Raw genomic sequence first — 12389 nt, forward strand, 5'->3', positions numbered from 1 at the left:
TTCTGGGAGAGTATATCAGCAAGCATCCCGTCCTGAAGGGTGCTTGAGAGTGACATGGCAAGTGTTGAATGCTAGGGATAATGAACACACACACACACACACACACACACACACACACACACACACATACGCCTTTCCCCTCGCCCACCCCTCCATCACAGCATTCCACTGTAAGCAGATGAAAGCCAGCCCCGTCTCCCCCGTGGGTGGAGTGATGTGTCGTGGGTCACCGAGTGGAGCGGGGAGGCAAGAGCCTCACTCGCTCTCATTGATACTCACAGTGTGAGGAACACAAGAAGGGGAGAGCGACTCATACACAGTCAGTCACACACACACACACACACACACACACAGCGGGCTGTGAGCTGTGAGCGGGGATGGTAGCCGAGGAGATCGTGGTCTCCCTCTCGGGAGGTTCGCCGTGGGGCTTCAGACTGCAGGGTGGAGCGGAGCAACAAAAACCTCTACAGGTGGCCAAGGTAATGTGGAACCTATAAGTGTGTGTGTGTGCACACAGCATGTATCAGAAAGACTTACCGCCAAGGTGGTAACACGAGTAGACGGGTTTAATAGAGACAACAGCTGTTAATAGCGGTCTAAGCCTTTGATGTATTGTCTTGTAAGTTTGCTATGTTTGTAATTCTGGGGCTGATAGGTATTTCTGGTATTCACAAGGGTATAAATAGCAACTTAAAACTAGTACTTTTGTCAGTTTTTGTCCGTCTCAGTGTTTCATACACGGTAAAAGTCATCTCAGTTTACTTTGTCGAGCATTACTGAATTGGATGCGAATGAGTTAGATGGACAATGTCATATTAAACAGGCTTATAATTAAGGTATTAATCAGGAAGTCTCCTCGCATTAAGCTTCAAAGTATTGTTGCTCAAAATAACTGCTACTTTTCTACTGTTACTTTGGCTTCATCTTCGCTCTACCACAGGGCCCCCATCATATACCACATTTCACCCCATGCTCATTTGGACAGAGGGAATTGAAATCCCCCCCCTACAGTGATTGTGTGTTGTGGGTCAGAGAACAGTGGAACATGTTATAAAGGGTTAATCTTGACTGGGTTTCCATCAAGGCTTCATGATGGCACTCGTACAGAGACTAGTGGGTTAGTCTACAGTGCATACAATCTATATTATTACTTTTCTCTGGGTGGACAATGACACACACACACACACACACACATTACATCTCTGTGTATTGGCCGACCATAAATTCATTTTATATTTGTCATACATTTTTGACACAAATTTACTGGACATAAAAATAACAATTTAAAGCTCCTGGCTTATTCTCTTTTATTTCAGTTTGCTTTCTCCAAAAGCTTTTGGTGTCTCTGTTTATATTTGTTGACAGTCCGGAATGTTGCCTCTAATAAGAAAGTCTATTCTGGAGAGGAGGTATGTGAACTCACTCCCACCGACGTTCACCCTTAAACTGCAGAGGGAATCTGGCACCGAAGGCCTCTCTTCGTCCAGGGTTTTCGAGCTGATAATGTCACCTTCGATGAGAGTCTGATCATCGGGGGGCTTCCGAATGTTGCTGCATTTGTGCGACCGGTCGTTTGTGTGGTTGAGCATACCTCAGATAAGCCCGGTTGGGAACAGAGCACAAAGTAGGGGATCAGAATAGCTCATTTAAGAAGGGCCTGGAAGCCGAGCACGGAAAAAACACTCTGATACGCCTTCCTGTCTCATAAAGTTCTACCATTTTATTCCTCGCTTCATATTAGCGGCCAGTTTTTCTTCATCTGTCTAGGAACGTGGGGGAATTTCCTGCAAGGTTTTATTTTGGGTATGTGGGGGAGAAATGGTGAATGACAGCCATCCCTCCTGGTCCAGACAGGCGATGCAGCTGTTCAACCCCCCCCCCCCACCCTCCCCACCCTCCACCTCGTTCACAATGTTCCCACGTGCTACGTGTGTAAATGTGTGATGTGTACATGTGTCTGGATGGGACAGCTTGTCCTTGCACGTGTTGGTGTGGAAGCCACATCAAAAGATACGGATAAAGGCAAATACTTGAGACGCCAAGTAGGTGCGGGGACGCACTTCTCTCCCCTCGACATTTTAACAGTGATAAAGTTGAGATAGAGTTGAGGGCCTTATATTCTTCTTGTAGAGGAAACTGCAATCTGGCGGACCAGAATACTTGCTTTCCCATCCATCACCCAGCCCCCCCTCACCGACTTCCTGAAGGGTCCCATGACATCATCTCTTGGCGACCTCCAGGAACAGCTGCCCGACTTCACAAGTTATTCTGATACAGGGACAAAGATGGCCGAGGGACGGCTGTCGCTGAACTCTGGACATCAGAGGCTTTGGGCTGTTTCATATAAATAATGCTCTCGCCAACTAACGAACTATCAGACATTTGTAGGAAGCACACTGAAGTAACAATACGGCCACTGAGATGGTCTAAAGCCCCTGAAAGGTACATTTATTTTGTTACGTTTATTTTATTATCTATAAAATTTGTCCTGAGGGAAACTGCTGTGCAGCAGGTAAAATATTCTAAAAAGTGAGAAAATATTCATGCATTAATAAACATTAATAAACATTTATTCAATTTTCATGATTGCAAAATTTTTAGAAAAAAAGGTTATTTTATATGAAATAAAAGTTTAACACAAAAAAGTGTAACGATGCTTCTTTAGGACTGCAGGTTAATTGACAGTGGGCAGCCATCATGAGAAAACAACCCCACAACTTTCTTATCATGACGCACGATGATCTGGGATGACTGTGCTTCGGGGGTTGGAGTGGATCTCCCTTTAGCCACAAGGTCGGCGATTTGATCCCCAGCTCCTCCTTTCCAAGTGTCCACATGCCCTTAGGTGTTACTTCGAATCCCAAATTGCTCCACGCAATCCATTAAAGAAACTATTCAAACTTTGGCAGCATCTGGTTGTTTCATGCAGAAATATAAAAGTCAAAGTGAGTAGTTAAGAAGAAGGAAGGGCCTTTAAAGTCACTATGTCTAGATTTTTCTGTGACTCATTTGTGAATTATTTAAATGAGTTTAATTGTAAACTTTTGTTTGTCGGACAAACCAAAGTGAAACCGGCTCAGTTTTTGCTTTCAGACCACAAGTTCTCAATGTTGGGCTGGTGTTGGGGTTGAATACTACGACGGGTCAAGTTAGGAAAGCAGACAAAGCTGACTGTGCTTTTTCCTCAGCCACAAGCATGAGGTTAAGTCGCACGGTTACGAGATCCTTGTTCTTCTCAGGTTCGTCGACGCAGCAAAGCCTGCAGAGCTGGTCTGAAGGAGGACGATGAGCTCGTTGCCATTGGCAACCATATGTGTGCAGAGCTCAGCCATGCTCAGGCCATGAGCCTCATAGATATGGAGAGCCATACCCTCAACCTGAGGGTCAAAAGGTCAGAGCACGTACGGGCTTTCTTACATAAAACCCATTTCAAACCTGCACATTTTCACAACTCGTCCCCTTCATGTTCCCAGAGGACCTCCTGGATTCCACTCCTCATCCTACTCTGGTTCCCCCGCATCGCCCCGCTCTTCCGTGAGGACCCTGTCTCCCCCCGCGGCCCCCTTGCTCTCCCACCGCTCCTCCATCCTCTCCCCCACCGGGGTGCCCCGGGGCATCACATCCCCTCCGGACAGCGAGGCCTACTACGGCGAGACGGACAGTGATGCGGACACGCAGTCGCTCACGCACCGCCGGCAGCGCCGCACCCCTCCGCACGCGCGCTCACCGGCGCGCTATGACAAGCAAGAGGAGGAGGAGACCTCAGAGATGAGTGGGTAAGGGACATATACCTCCTGTACTCCATGCAGTCCGTCGTCTGCAGTGTTTAATCTTTGGGGTGCGCTGTCTTTCCTCTGAGGTATGAGAGCGCAACCGAGGGAGTTGTTTCCATGCAGGGCCAGTGGGAGGTTCCGTGTCTTCCAGGCGTCCCCCGCAGAGAACTCATCTACCAGCCCTTCCAGAACGAGTGGACAACTCCAGCACACACCCCACACACTCTGACCCCTCACACGCTCACGCCGACCCCCGATCAGGGGTTAGTGGAGGCGGAGGGAGAAGGGGACAGCGGCTTCCAGGAGGCTGGGGGCTGCGTCAGGCTCACCTGCCCACCGCTTGTGTCCCCCGAGCGGGCCAAGGAGGCTCTGCTTTCGGCATCGGGTAAACAACTGGTGCCCATGGTGGGACCCCAGCGGGGCCCGGTCAGCGACGAGCTCTCCAACACCTACGTGGACAAAGCACGGCAAGCTAGTGAGTGTGCATCCTCACGCGAAACGTGTACACATGAATCATCATGCAACACTAGAAAGATGACAATTTCTATGGAAAAAAATGGTCCATTAAAAAAAAAGATGTTCCCATTTAGAAAAAGGCACCATTCTGATAGAATAGAGGCTTCAATAATCTTGGTAAATATATTGCATTTCCATAGTAATTATGAAAATAAAACTCTAATACTGCAAACTTAGGCCACTGCCGTGATGTCCACCCACTAAATGCAATTTGGATCTTGCATGTGAGATGGTTCAAACTTTTTTAGTTTTAGGAAACACACTGTTGACATAAAACAGAAGCCATTGTGGTTGTTAATGCACCTCTGTCAGTCTTGCTTGCCTTTTAATATTAATACCAAAGATTTTCATCAGCTGTGCCCTCTTGAAGCTTACCAACAGCTAGATCACCATCTAGTGGTTGTTTCCCACAACTGGAGTATCCAGTTACATTTACAGGCTGGTGGTGATGGGGTGAGGTATACCAGATACCCGCAGAGGTATTCCACCTCCCCCCTCTCCTCCCCTCACCTCCCCTCTCCTCCCCCCTAACACAGCAGTCCATCTTTTCTGTCGGTATTCGGAGCATTTGCTTCACTGGCTGTATTTATGGGTGTTGAAGCCTCTGATCGACAGGCTGGACGTGAGTAGGACTCACAAGCCGCACAGCTGAAAATGTGGTGTGTTTAAATGAGTGTGTGTGTGTGTGTTTTCTGTCCACATGTGTGCACAGTAGACGATTAATTTACTTAACTAAAAACTGTGGCGACACAAATCTGGGTGAGATGATTACTGTAATAAGAAATAAGAGCAGAAACCCTCATTTTAAAGACAGTTCTGAGGCTCAATTAATCAAAGTCAATTAGGGGTACTTCAAAGAATCAGTTTTATATTGTCTGGCTAACCTCTCATGATGACCGGCGCTGATCAAAGTGAAGAGCAGTGACTTCTCTCTGATGTCATGCGAGCGGATGTTGTAGTCAGGATCGACCAGGAGACGGAATGACTTTAGGTCGGGCTTCACTGTAGAGCGAATGACGACTGAGGTGTTCAGGGACCTGCCCTTTCTCACGTTACACACACACACATTTGGACGCAGGAGGGCTAGCTCTGCTGCTTTATCGTTGTGTGTGTCTGTGTGCAGTGGTTGTTAGGGTTGAAGTGTCGACAGCACAGAGCAGCAAATCAGTGAACAGTTCTGACCGAGCTTCCCTCTATAAACTATGATCTGCTTTGTGGAATCACACACACACACACACACACACACACACACACACACTCCGGGGATGGGTCTTCCCGTCGTTGCGTCCCTCTGTCCCTGCGTATGTGACACAGATACTAGACAGGTGTTTGCTGGCCGTCACTCGGACAGGAATAGTGGGTTGACATCATGCGTTGGTTCGGGTTGCTGGCCACAGACAAAGGTCTTTACATGGGCCGCGCGTCCTGAGAGAAGAGCTGGGAGACAGAGGGTCAGCGGGGCCCGACCGGGAGCCGGAGCGGACTGTGATGGGGGGTGTGTGGGAGGGTCCGAGGGAGGGTTAAGGACACACACTGGCACTCACACTTGTGGGATGAGGGACCTCACATCTCCTTCAGGTAGGGACGTAGGTGGACACACAGTCCCACACACTGTGTACGCAGGTAAGGCACATTAAAACTCTTTTGTATTACAAGCATTCACTTAAGAAGTCATGCATATTGGTTTCATAGTTTTAATTTTGATTTATTTTTAGTAATAGGATTAACTTAATCTCTATTTTGTGTCAGAAGCTTAGTGTTAAAGTTTCATTCCTAAATTATTGTTTATCATTTTACTGGAATGGACCTGACTCTCGTTCCTTGTTTTGAGCCGTTTCTCTGCCTAATATCATTGTTCTCAATTCATGTATTTTTCTGCTGTTAAAAAAAAAACGATTAGAAAAAATTATATTGTTTAATGTTGTTCTAGGCTGTACATTGTCGTACTATAGTGCTCGCTGTTGGTACTGATATTATTATGCCACGAAATTGCAATAACCCGCCATCGGAATGGATGAAAATGAGCTCTTAAGGAAACTCACTAAATAAATAGAATTAAAAAAAACAACTCCTGCCCTCCTCTTGAGCGTTTGTCCACTAATTGTTTAAGACTAAACTAAGCAATTTGTTCCTTGAATTAAGGACACAATCTCGCTTTGTTTGTGTCAATTAGCAAATGCCAATACGCCAAACAAAGACATGTTAGCGTTTAGCTCCCTGCACCCCTATAATGAACAGATCCCACAGACCTTTTTATGTCTTTGCACAAATATCTAAACTTTTCAACTGATTGTGTATCTGTGTGTGTTTGTTATGCCCCTGTTAGCTTGACTGTATGAAAGTGATGCAGAATATGGAAGCTGCATCAGATAGTTATGTAGTGAGGATATTCATGCGAGGGGAGCCAAGATATTAAAAAAGACACAAATAGCCTTTCACACACGCACACACTTCATGCTTTTATACAGGACAGAGAGTCTGATCTGAACATCCCGTTGAGTGTGACTCAACTCCGGAGAGCAGCAGGAATTCTTTGTTATAAATCCACAACACACTCTCCTGTCTGTCACCGAACTCCTCACTGCAGCTCCTCTATGATTCACTGTATCAATCAGCCTCCGCCTGCAGTCACTGAGGGCCGTCGCGCTGTTGTTTCCGCTGTTTGTCGCCTGTGTCTGTGTAATGGTTGTATCAAAATATCCTATGCTCGGCTCTCTCCTTTGTTCATAGCGGTCTCTCTCTTTCCTCCTCCTGTCTTGCAGAGCTGCAGCGGGGGGAGAGCGTGGTGGAAAAACAGGTGAAAGAAGCTCGTACCAAATGCCGCTCTATTGCCTCTTTGCTGACTGATGCTCCCAATCCCAACTCCAAGGGGGTGCTTATGTTCAAGAAACGCCGGCAGAGGGCCAAGAAGTACACGCTGACCTGCTTTGGCAAGGCAGAGGGAGATAGAGGAGGGGAGACAGAAGGAGACACAGGAGGGGAGACGGAGGAGGAAGGAGGAGGCTCCGTCCTGAGTGGTTCAGAAGTCGATGAAGAGGGATTCTCAGCCTCGTTTGACCCCACGTGGGACACCGGTTATCTAGACCTGCTGGACAGGAAAAGCTCTGCCTGCCCATCAAGCACACCGGCGACGACTCCGACAACGCCAACAACCAATCACAGCGCAGGGCTGGACATCTCGAGCCATCAGACACCGGGACTGTGGACTTCTGTGAATCAGAGCCCAGGGTTGGAGGTCTCAGGGCTGGAGAGCTCAGCCAATCAGGGCCTAAGGCTGGAGAGCAGCATCAGGAAGCAGCCAACCGGTAGCCAGCCTGCACAGATGTCTCCGCCAGCCGTGGCTCTGACCAACGGGTCGCTGGCTGTCAGTCGGGCCAGTGTAGTTCTGAACCCGCCCTCTCAGATGCCCCCTCCAAGTCAACACGGGAAGCACCCTAATCCTGGTCCCATCCCATTCACAGACTCCGATCATCCCCTGAATCCAAATGTTCTGAACCGCACTGCACGTCCCTTCACTGCAGGGTCCTCCTCTCGTGCATCCGTAACCTCTGTGATGTTCCGACCTCCGCAACCCAAACCCACGGCCGTGACCACGCCGTCCAGACCAGTAGCGGCCGTCTCCATGGTGACTCTCCAACCTACTCTTCATCCATCAGGGGGAGATACAAGGAGAGCTGTGTCTAGCACCTCACTGTACATCCCTCCCAGAAACAACAGCAACATTCCCCCCTCCCTTTACTCTCCCCCTTCAGCTCTTTCTCCCCCCTCCTCTCTGTCTTCTGCACCTTTCTCCCAGCCCGCCACCAATCCATCCACTTTTTCCCCTCAGCCCGCACTGTATGCTTCCCCCTCCGTCCCGTTCTCTCCTGTTTCACCTCAAGGTACCTCTTTCTGTCCGTCTCCTGCTCAGGGCTTCTCCCCTTCATCTCCACAGGCATTTTCCTCTCCTCCTGCTCCTTATTTATCTCCCTCAACCTACTTTTCTGCCTCTCCCATCACCCCGCCACATCCCCCTAATCTGGCTCAGGTCTCCTTCCATGCCCACCCCACCCCTCCTCCGCCCACCCAGCCTTTTCCATCTCCATCAGTTCACACTTACAGCAACGTGACGGGCGACGTGACTCCTGGCCCACCCGCTGCCACAGCAACTGCACCGCCGCCCCAGGCTTCTCTGGCAACTCGGGAGGAGCGCATCTCGGTCCCCGCCGGACGCACCGGCATTCTGCACGATGCCCGTCGGCGTAGCGGCAAGAAGCCGATGTTCTGCTCAGTCCAGAACAAAGATGTTTCTCCGAACCCGGACCTGCTGTCGATGGTCCAGAACATGGACGTTCACTTTGGGAGTGGCCCCGGGGGCCTCCCAGGGACTCCGATTGTTGCAACTGGAGCTGCACCGAGTGGGGAGACCGGACACGAGTCAGGGCCGGAGGAGGACTGGCTGAGGCTGGGGGCGGAGGCCTGCAACTTCATGCAGGCCCAGCGGAAAACCAGGCCACCTCCTGTAGCTCCTAAACCTCAAACCCCTCAGGTGCCACAGATGGAAGGGAAGGGAGGCGAGCTGTTTGCCCGCCGGCAGAACAGGATGGATCGGTACACTGTGGAGCGGTCTCCCTCTGTTGCTGCGGTGCCTTACTCTCCTGCCCGGCCTAGAGAGTCATCACCCACGCCTTCTCTCCCTTCCACCTGGAAGTACTCATCCAGCATCCGTGCTCCTCCTCCCATCAGCTACAACCCCCTTCTCTCTCCTTCCTGCCCTCTGAAGGTCCAGAAGAAGCCCGTGGTGGCAAAGTCGGGGCCAGCTGGATCTAAAGGGCAGAAAAAGGGCCTGAAGTCTGTGGACATTATGAGCCACCAGCCCTACCAGCTCAATTCTTCTTTGTTCAGCTATGGGGGTGGCGTCCCTATGGACACCTCCACCTATCAGCAGCAGAAAGGAATGACAAGTGGTCCTCAGAAGACAACGAGAGTATATGAGGTGAAGCGCTTCTCCACACCCCCACCGACATCCACGGGGCCCGCGCTCAAAGTTATTGTCCCTCGATCAGCGACGACACTCGGTGAGCCGCTGCGGCGCTCCGACCTCCAATCTCCTCCACCTGCGGCAGGCCACGCCCCCCGCCAAGCCTATCATCCTCAACCGCAACACTTCCAACCTCAGTGGGCCACCTCCCCGCTGTCGCCCCCGCCCGCCCCAACCGCTCCACTCCCTCAGCTCCCCAACTTCTCCGCCACTCATGCTTCGATTCCGGTCCAGTCCCCGACTTTCTCCCACCTTCCGCCCTGCGACACGACGCCGGCCAGCAGGCAGTTCAAGAGTGCTCCGGATCTGAGTCCCTCTGGGCCGCCCAGCAGCAGTCTACCTAACCGGGTCCCCAGGCCCAGGTTCAGCACCTCCAACCTTGGTCTGCAGCCTTGTGTGTGGCGCCCTGGTTCCACCGCGCACTGATCCGACCCTGGTGTGGACATAATGAACCACGGCTCGGTCCATGTGTTTTTAGTGTAACGTTGTTATTCAGGGCTGCAGCTTTTTTTTTTTTTTTTTACCAGCCACGTTTTTTCACAAAATCTGTTTTAACCGACCACCCATGTAGCACATTTGATCACTTACATTTAATCTCTGACTGATTTATACAATGCATTTGGCTGTAGTTAGAGAAAACACCATGTTTTGCAAAGGAAATGTGTGGAATTCCCAAATATGTGGAACGAAATTGAAATCCACAGCAGATTGAAAGGACAGAAAGAGATGTTGGGGAAACTGAAATGAAGTTCTGTAGATATCATATGTAATGATTAAGAATTAAGTTCAAACTTAGAAAAAGAAGAAGGATGTGAAAAAACAAGACGGTGGTCGTGAATGAGAAAAAGATGAAGAGTAAAGCACGGATGAAGTGACAAAATAGAAACGTCTGATGAGAAAAAGGTGCAGATTTGACTCAAAACTTCACATTCTGTTGCATCCAGCAATATCTTATCAAGTTGATTTACTAACACATTTTAAGTAGCTGCTTTTACTGTAATTTCCTGTTATATTTATTCTACCTTTTTGTGTTTGATGATTGCATTTATTTCCGTTGCAGTGTGTGCTTTGGTTTCTGTAGTTTTTCACCGGTTGAAGAGCACAGCTGCCAGGATGAGGGGAAGCCTTTTGCCGTAGCTTTGATTTCTGATTTGTTGATATGAAACAAGAGATGTATAACATGTCTGTTTAGCTGTTTTCCACAGAGGCATGTGGCTGAATAAAAATAGACACGAGTCACCTCAGCTGTCACTTTGTTTCTCCCTGTGTCACATGCTCCCACGCCGCTCCAGTATTGCCTCCTCCCACATGTTTTTAACATGATCTCTCGTTCTAATTGCTCTCTCATATATTGAGTGTAGTTTAGGCTTCAAGAAAATGTCAACTTTCACCACATGGGGGCACTGTAGGATTTACCATCCAGACATGCTGGACCTCTGGTTTATGGTCTCCGCCTTTGATAAAAGATTTTACATAATAAGAATGTAAGGTAAAACAAAAAAAAATACCGTTTCGAGTTTTTAAAAAAGTATTTCATATGATTTTTTTCATAATCCCAACGAAAATGTTCGAGATCTGTTAACGGTTTACATATTGTATAATAAATAATCCACCTCAATAATATATAATAACAAAAGAAATATAACAATCTAACAATAACAAAAGAAATATATATATATATATATTTATATATGCATCCCGTCTCCAATACTATTTGCTGTTGAAAACGTCCTCGCAGGATTATTGGCCTCCATTTCAGAGCAGTTACATGACAGCCACCTGACGGCCTTAGAGCTGTGAAACCCAACCACAGCTATGGAGACGGATCTGACCTCTGACCCTCGGGTGGGTTCAGGTGACAGACAGGGCTAACTTTAACTGCTATCTTGAGTCCTGTTCAGCTAGCAGAAAATACACAAAACTCACATTCAGATTCATTTTTCTGCAAACTAGGTCACCGGGTTTACAAAATACATAAAAGAGGGAGCTGCACTTATAGTAATAACTAAAGTGGCTCATTTCAACTTTAGGCCAAATTTACCAAATTAGTTCCAGAATCCTCCCTCTCTCCCCCTCTCTGTTAATTCCTCTCTTAATCAATTGCACTCACGCGCCACACACACACACACACACACACACACACACACACACACACGCACACATCACACCATTTCCCCTATTTTCAGAGTTAATCTCCACCTATTTGGCCTGATGCTAAACTCTTAATTCTGATGGATTTTTTTATCGCGAGTGGAGTGGAAGCGTAACCTCGTACATTGCGTCTCCTCCCGCTGCTCTGCCAAAGAGGCTCTTTGCTCACAGTCTCACATCGCGTTTCTGGGTCAACAGAGTGGAGTGTTTGGGGTCAAGGGTCAGGGTTTGGAGACAGGTCAGAAAAATGGACACACAATGGTCGTTCTCACCCATGTGCATTGATTACTTTAAAAGGGTATAAAAGGAGTTTCTTGCTTTTTAATTTATCAATAACCTGTTTGGTTTAATGAAATATTACTAGATGGATATTTGCAAATGTTGCAAAATTTAAAAATGGTGTTGAATCAAAGAAGCAGGAGTCTGACGAGGAACTGTGACTGACACAACGATACAGCTGGAAGGCACAAACAAGGTGGGAAGTTGCGAACATTTGTTAGTTGTAGGAGGACGTATAAAGAGAGTTTGAGAGGGGAAAATACATCAACAAAAGCATAAATGCCCTCAGGCAGGTGCAACCGAGTGATGGGGGGGGAGACAGTTCTGCTGGAAAGATGCTTTCTGTTCTCACCTGTTGTTGGAAGAGGTGAAAACATTTTGGTGTTTACAGCCTGGAGGGATTTACTTATATCATCCTGCTGATTCTTCTCCATTCATCTGCATGTTTGCATGAGGATCAAATATGATAACGTCATTCATTTTTAAATACGCCATGTTGCACTTTTTTAGTAGTTTCTCATTAATCGTTGTTCACGTTTCCCCCCCACTTTCTTTCAAAGTCCAAATATTTGTTTTGCATCAGTTTCCTGATGAACTCCCGTTTAACACCACACCCACCACCCTCTTTACCCCCTACTCAATTCTACCCC

The 12389-nt window shown here is 48.1% G+C and overlaps 1 protein-coding gene across 2 annotated transcripts; it reads left to right on the forward strand.

Annotated features, from left to right (window-relative positions):
• The first annotated feature begins 36 nt into the window (after positions 1 to 36).
• On the forward strand, positions 37 to 10548 carry LOC120819610 (synaptopodin 2-like protein). 2 transcript variants are annotated; one of them, XM_040177178.2, is made up of 5 exons: positions 37 to 479; positions 3240 to 3391; positions 3474 to 3776; positions 3860 to 4248; positions 7052 to 10548. In XM_040177178.2, exons 1-5 carry the CDS (start codon positions 378 to 380, stop codon positions 9733 to 9735), a joined length of 3630 nt encoding a protein of 1209 aa, XP_040033112.2. In that variant the 5' UTR covers positions 37 to 377; the 3' UTR covers positions 9736 to 10548. The 2 variants fall into 2 exon arrangements, with proteins under 2 accessions (XP_040033112.2, XP_040033113.2); XM_040177179.2 differs by lacking the exons at positions 37 to 479; positions 3240 to 3391; positions 3474 to 3776; positions 3860 to 4248 and adding an exon at positions 5350 to 5912.
• Positions 10549 to 12389: the final 1841 nt, after the last annotated feature.

This window comes from Gasterosteus aculeatus, chromosome 5, assembly GCF_964276395.1.
Source record: "Gasterosteus aculeatus chromosome 5, fGasAcu3.hap1.1, whole genome shotgun sequence".
Taxonomy (NCBI): domain Eukaryota; kingdom Metazoa; phylum Chordata; class Actinopteri; order Perciformes; family Gasterosteidae; genus Gasterosteus; species Gasterosteus aculeatus.

Excerpts from the sequence above, each read along its gene's own strand:
- LOC120819610 (XM_040177178.2), top strand. The coding sequence starts at position 378 with ATGGTAGCCGAGGAGATCGTGGTCTCCCTCTCGGGAGGTTCGCCGTGG. Across the intron at positions 3,392-3,473 it reads CTCAACCTGAGGGTCAAAAG|AGGACCTCCTGGATTCCACT; the intron begins GTCAGAGCACGT and ends TCATGTTCCCAG. Across the intron at positions 3,777-3,859 it reads GAGACCTCAGAGATGAGTGG|GTATGAGAGCGCAACCGAGG; the intron begins GTAAGGGACATA and ends CTTTCCTCTGAG.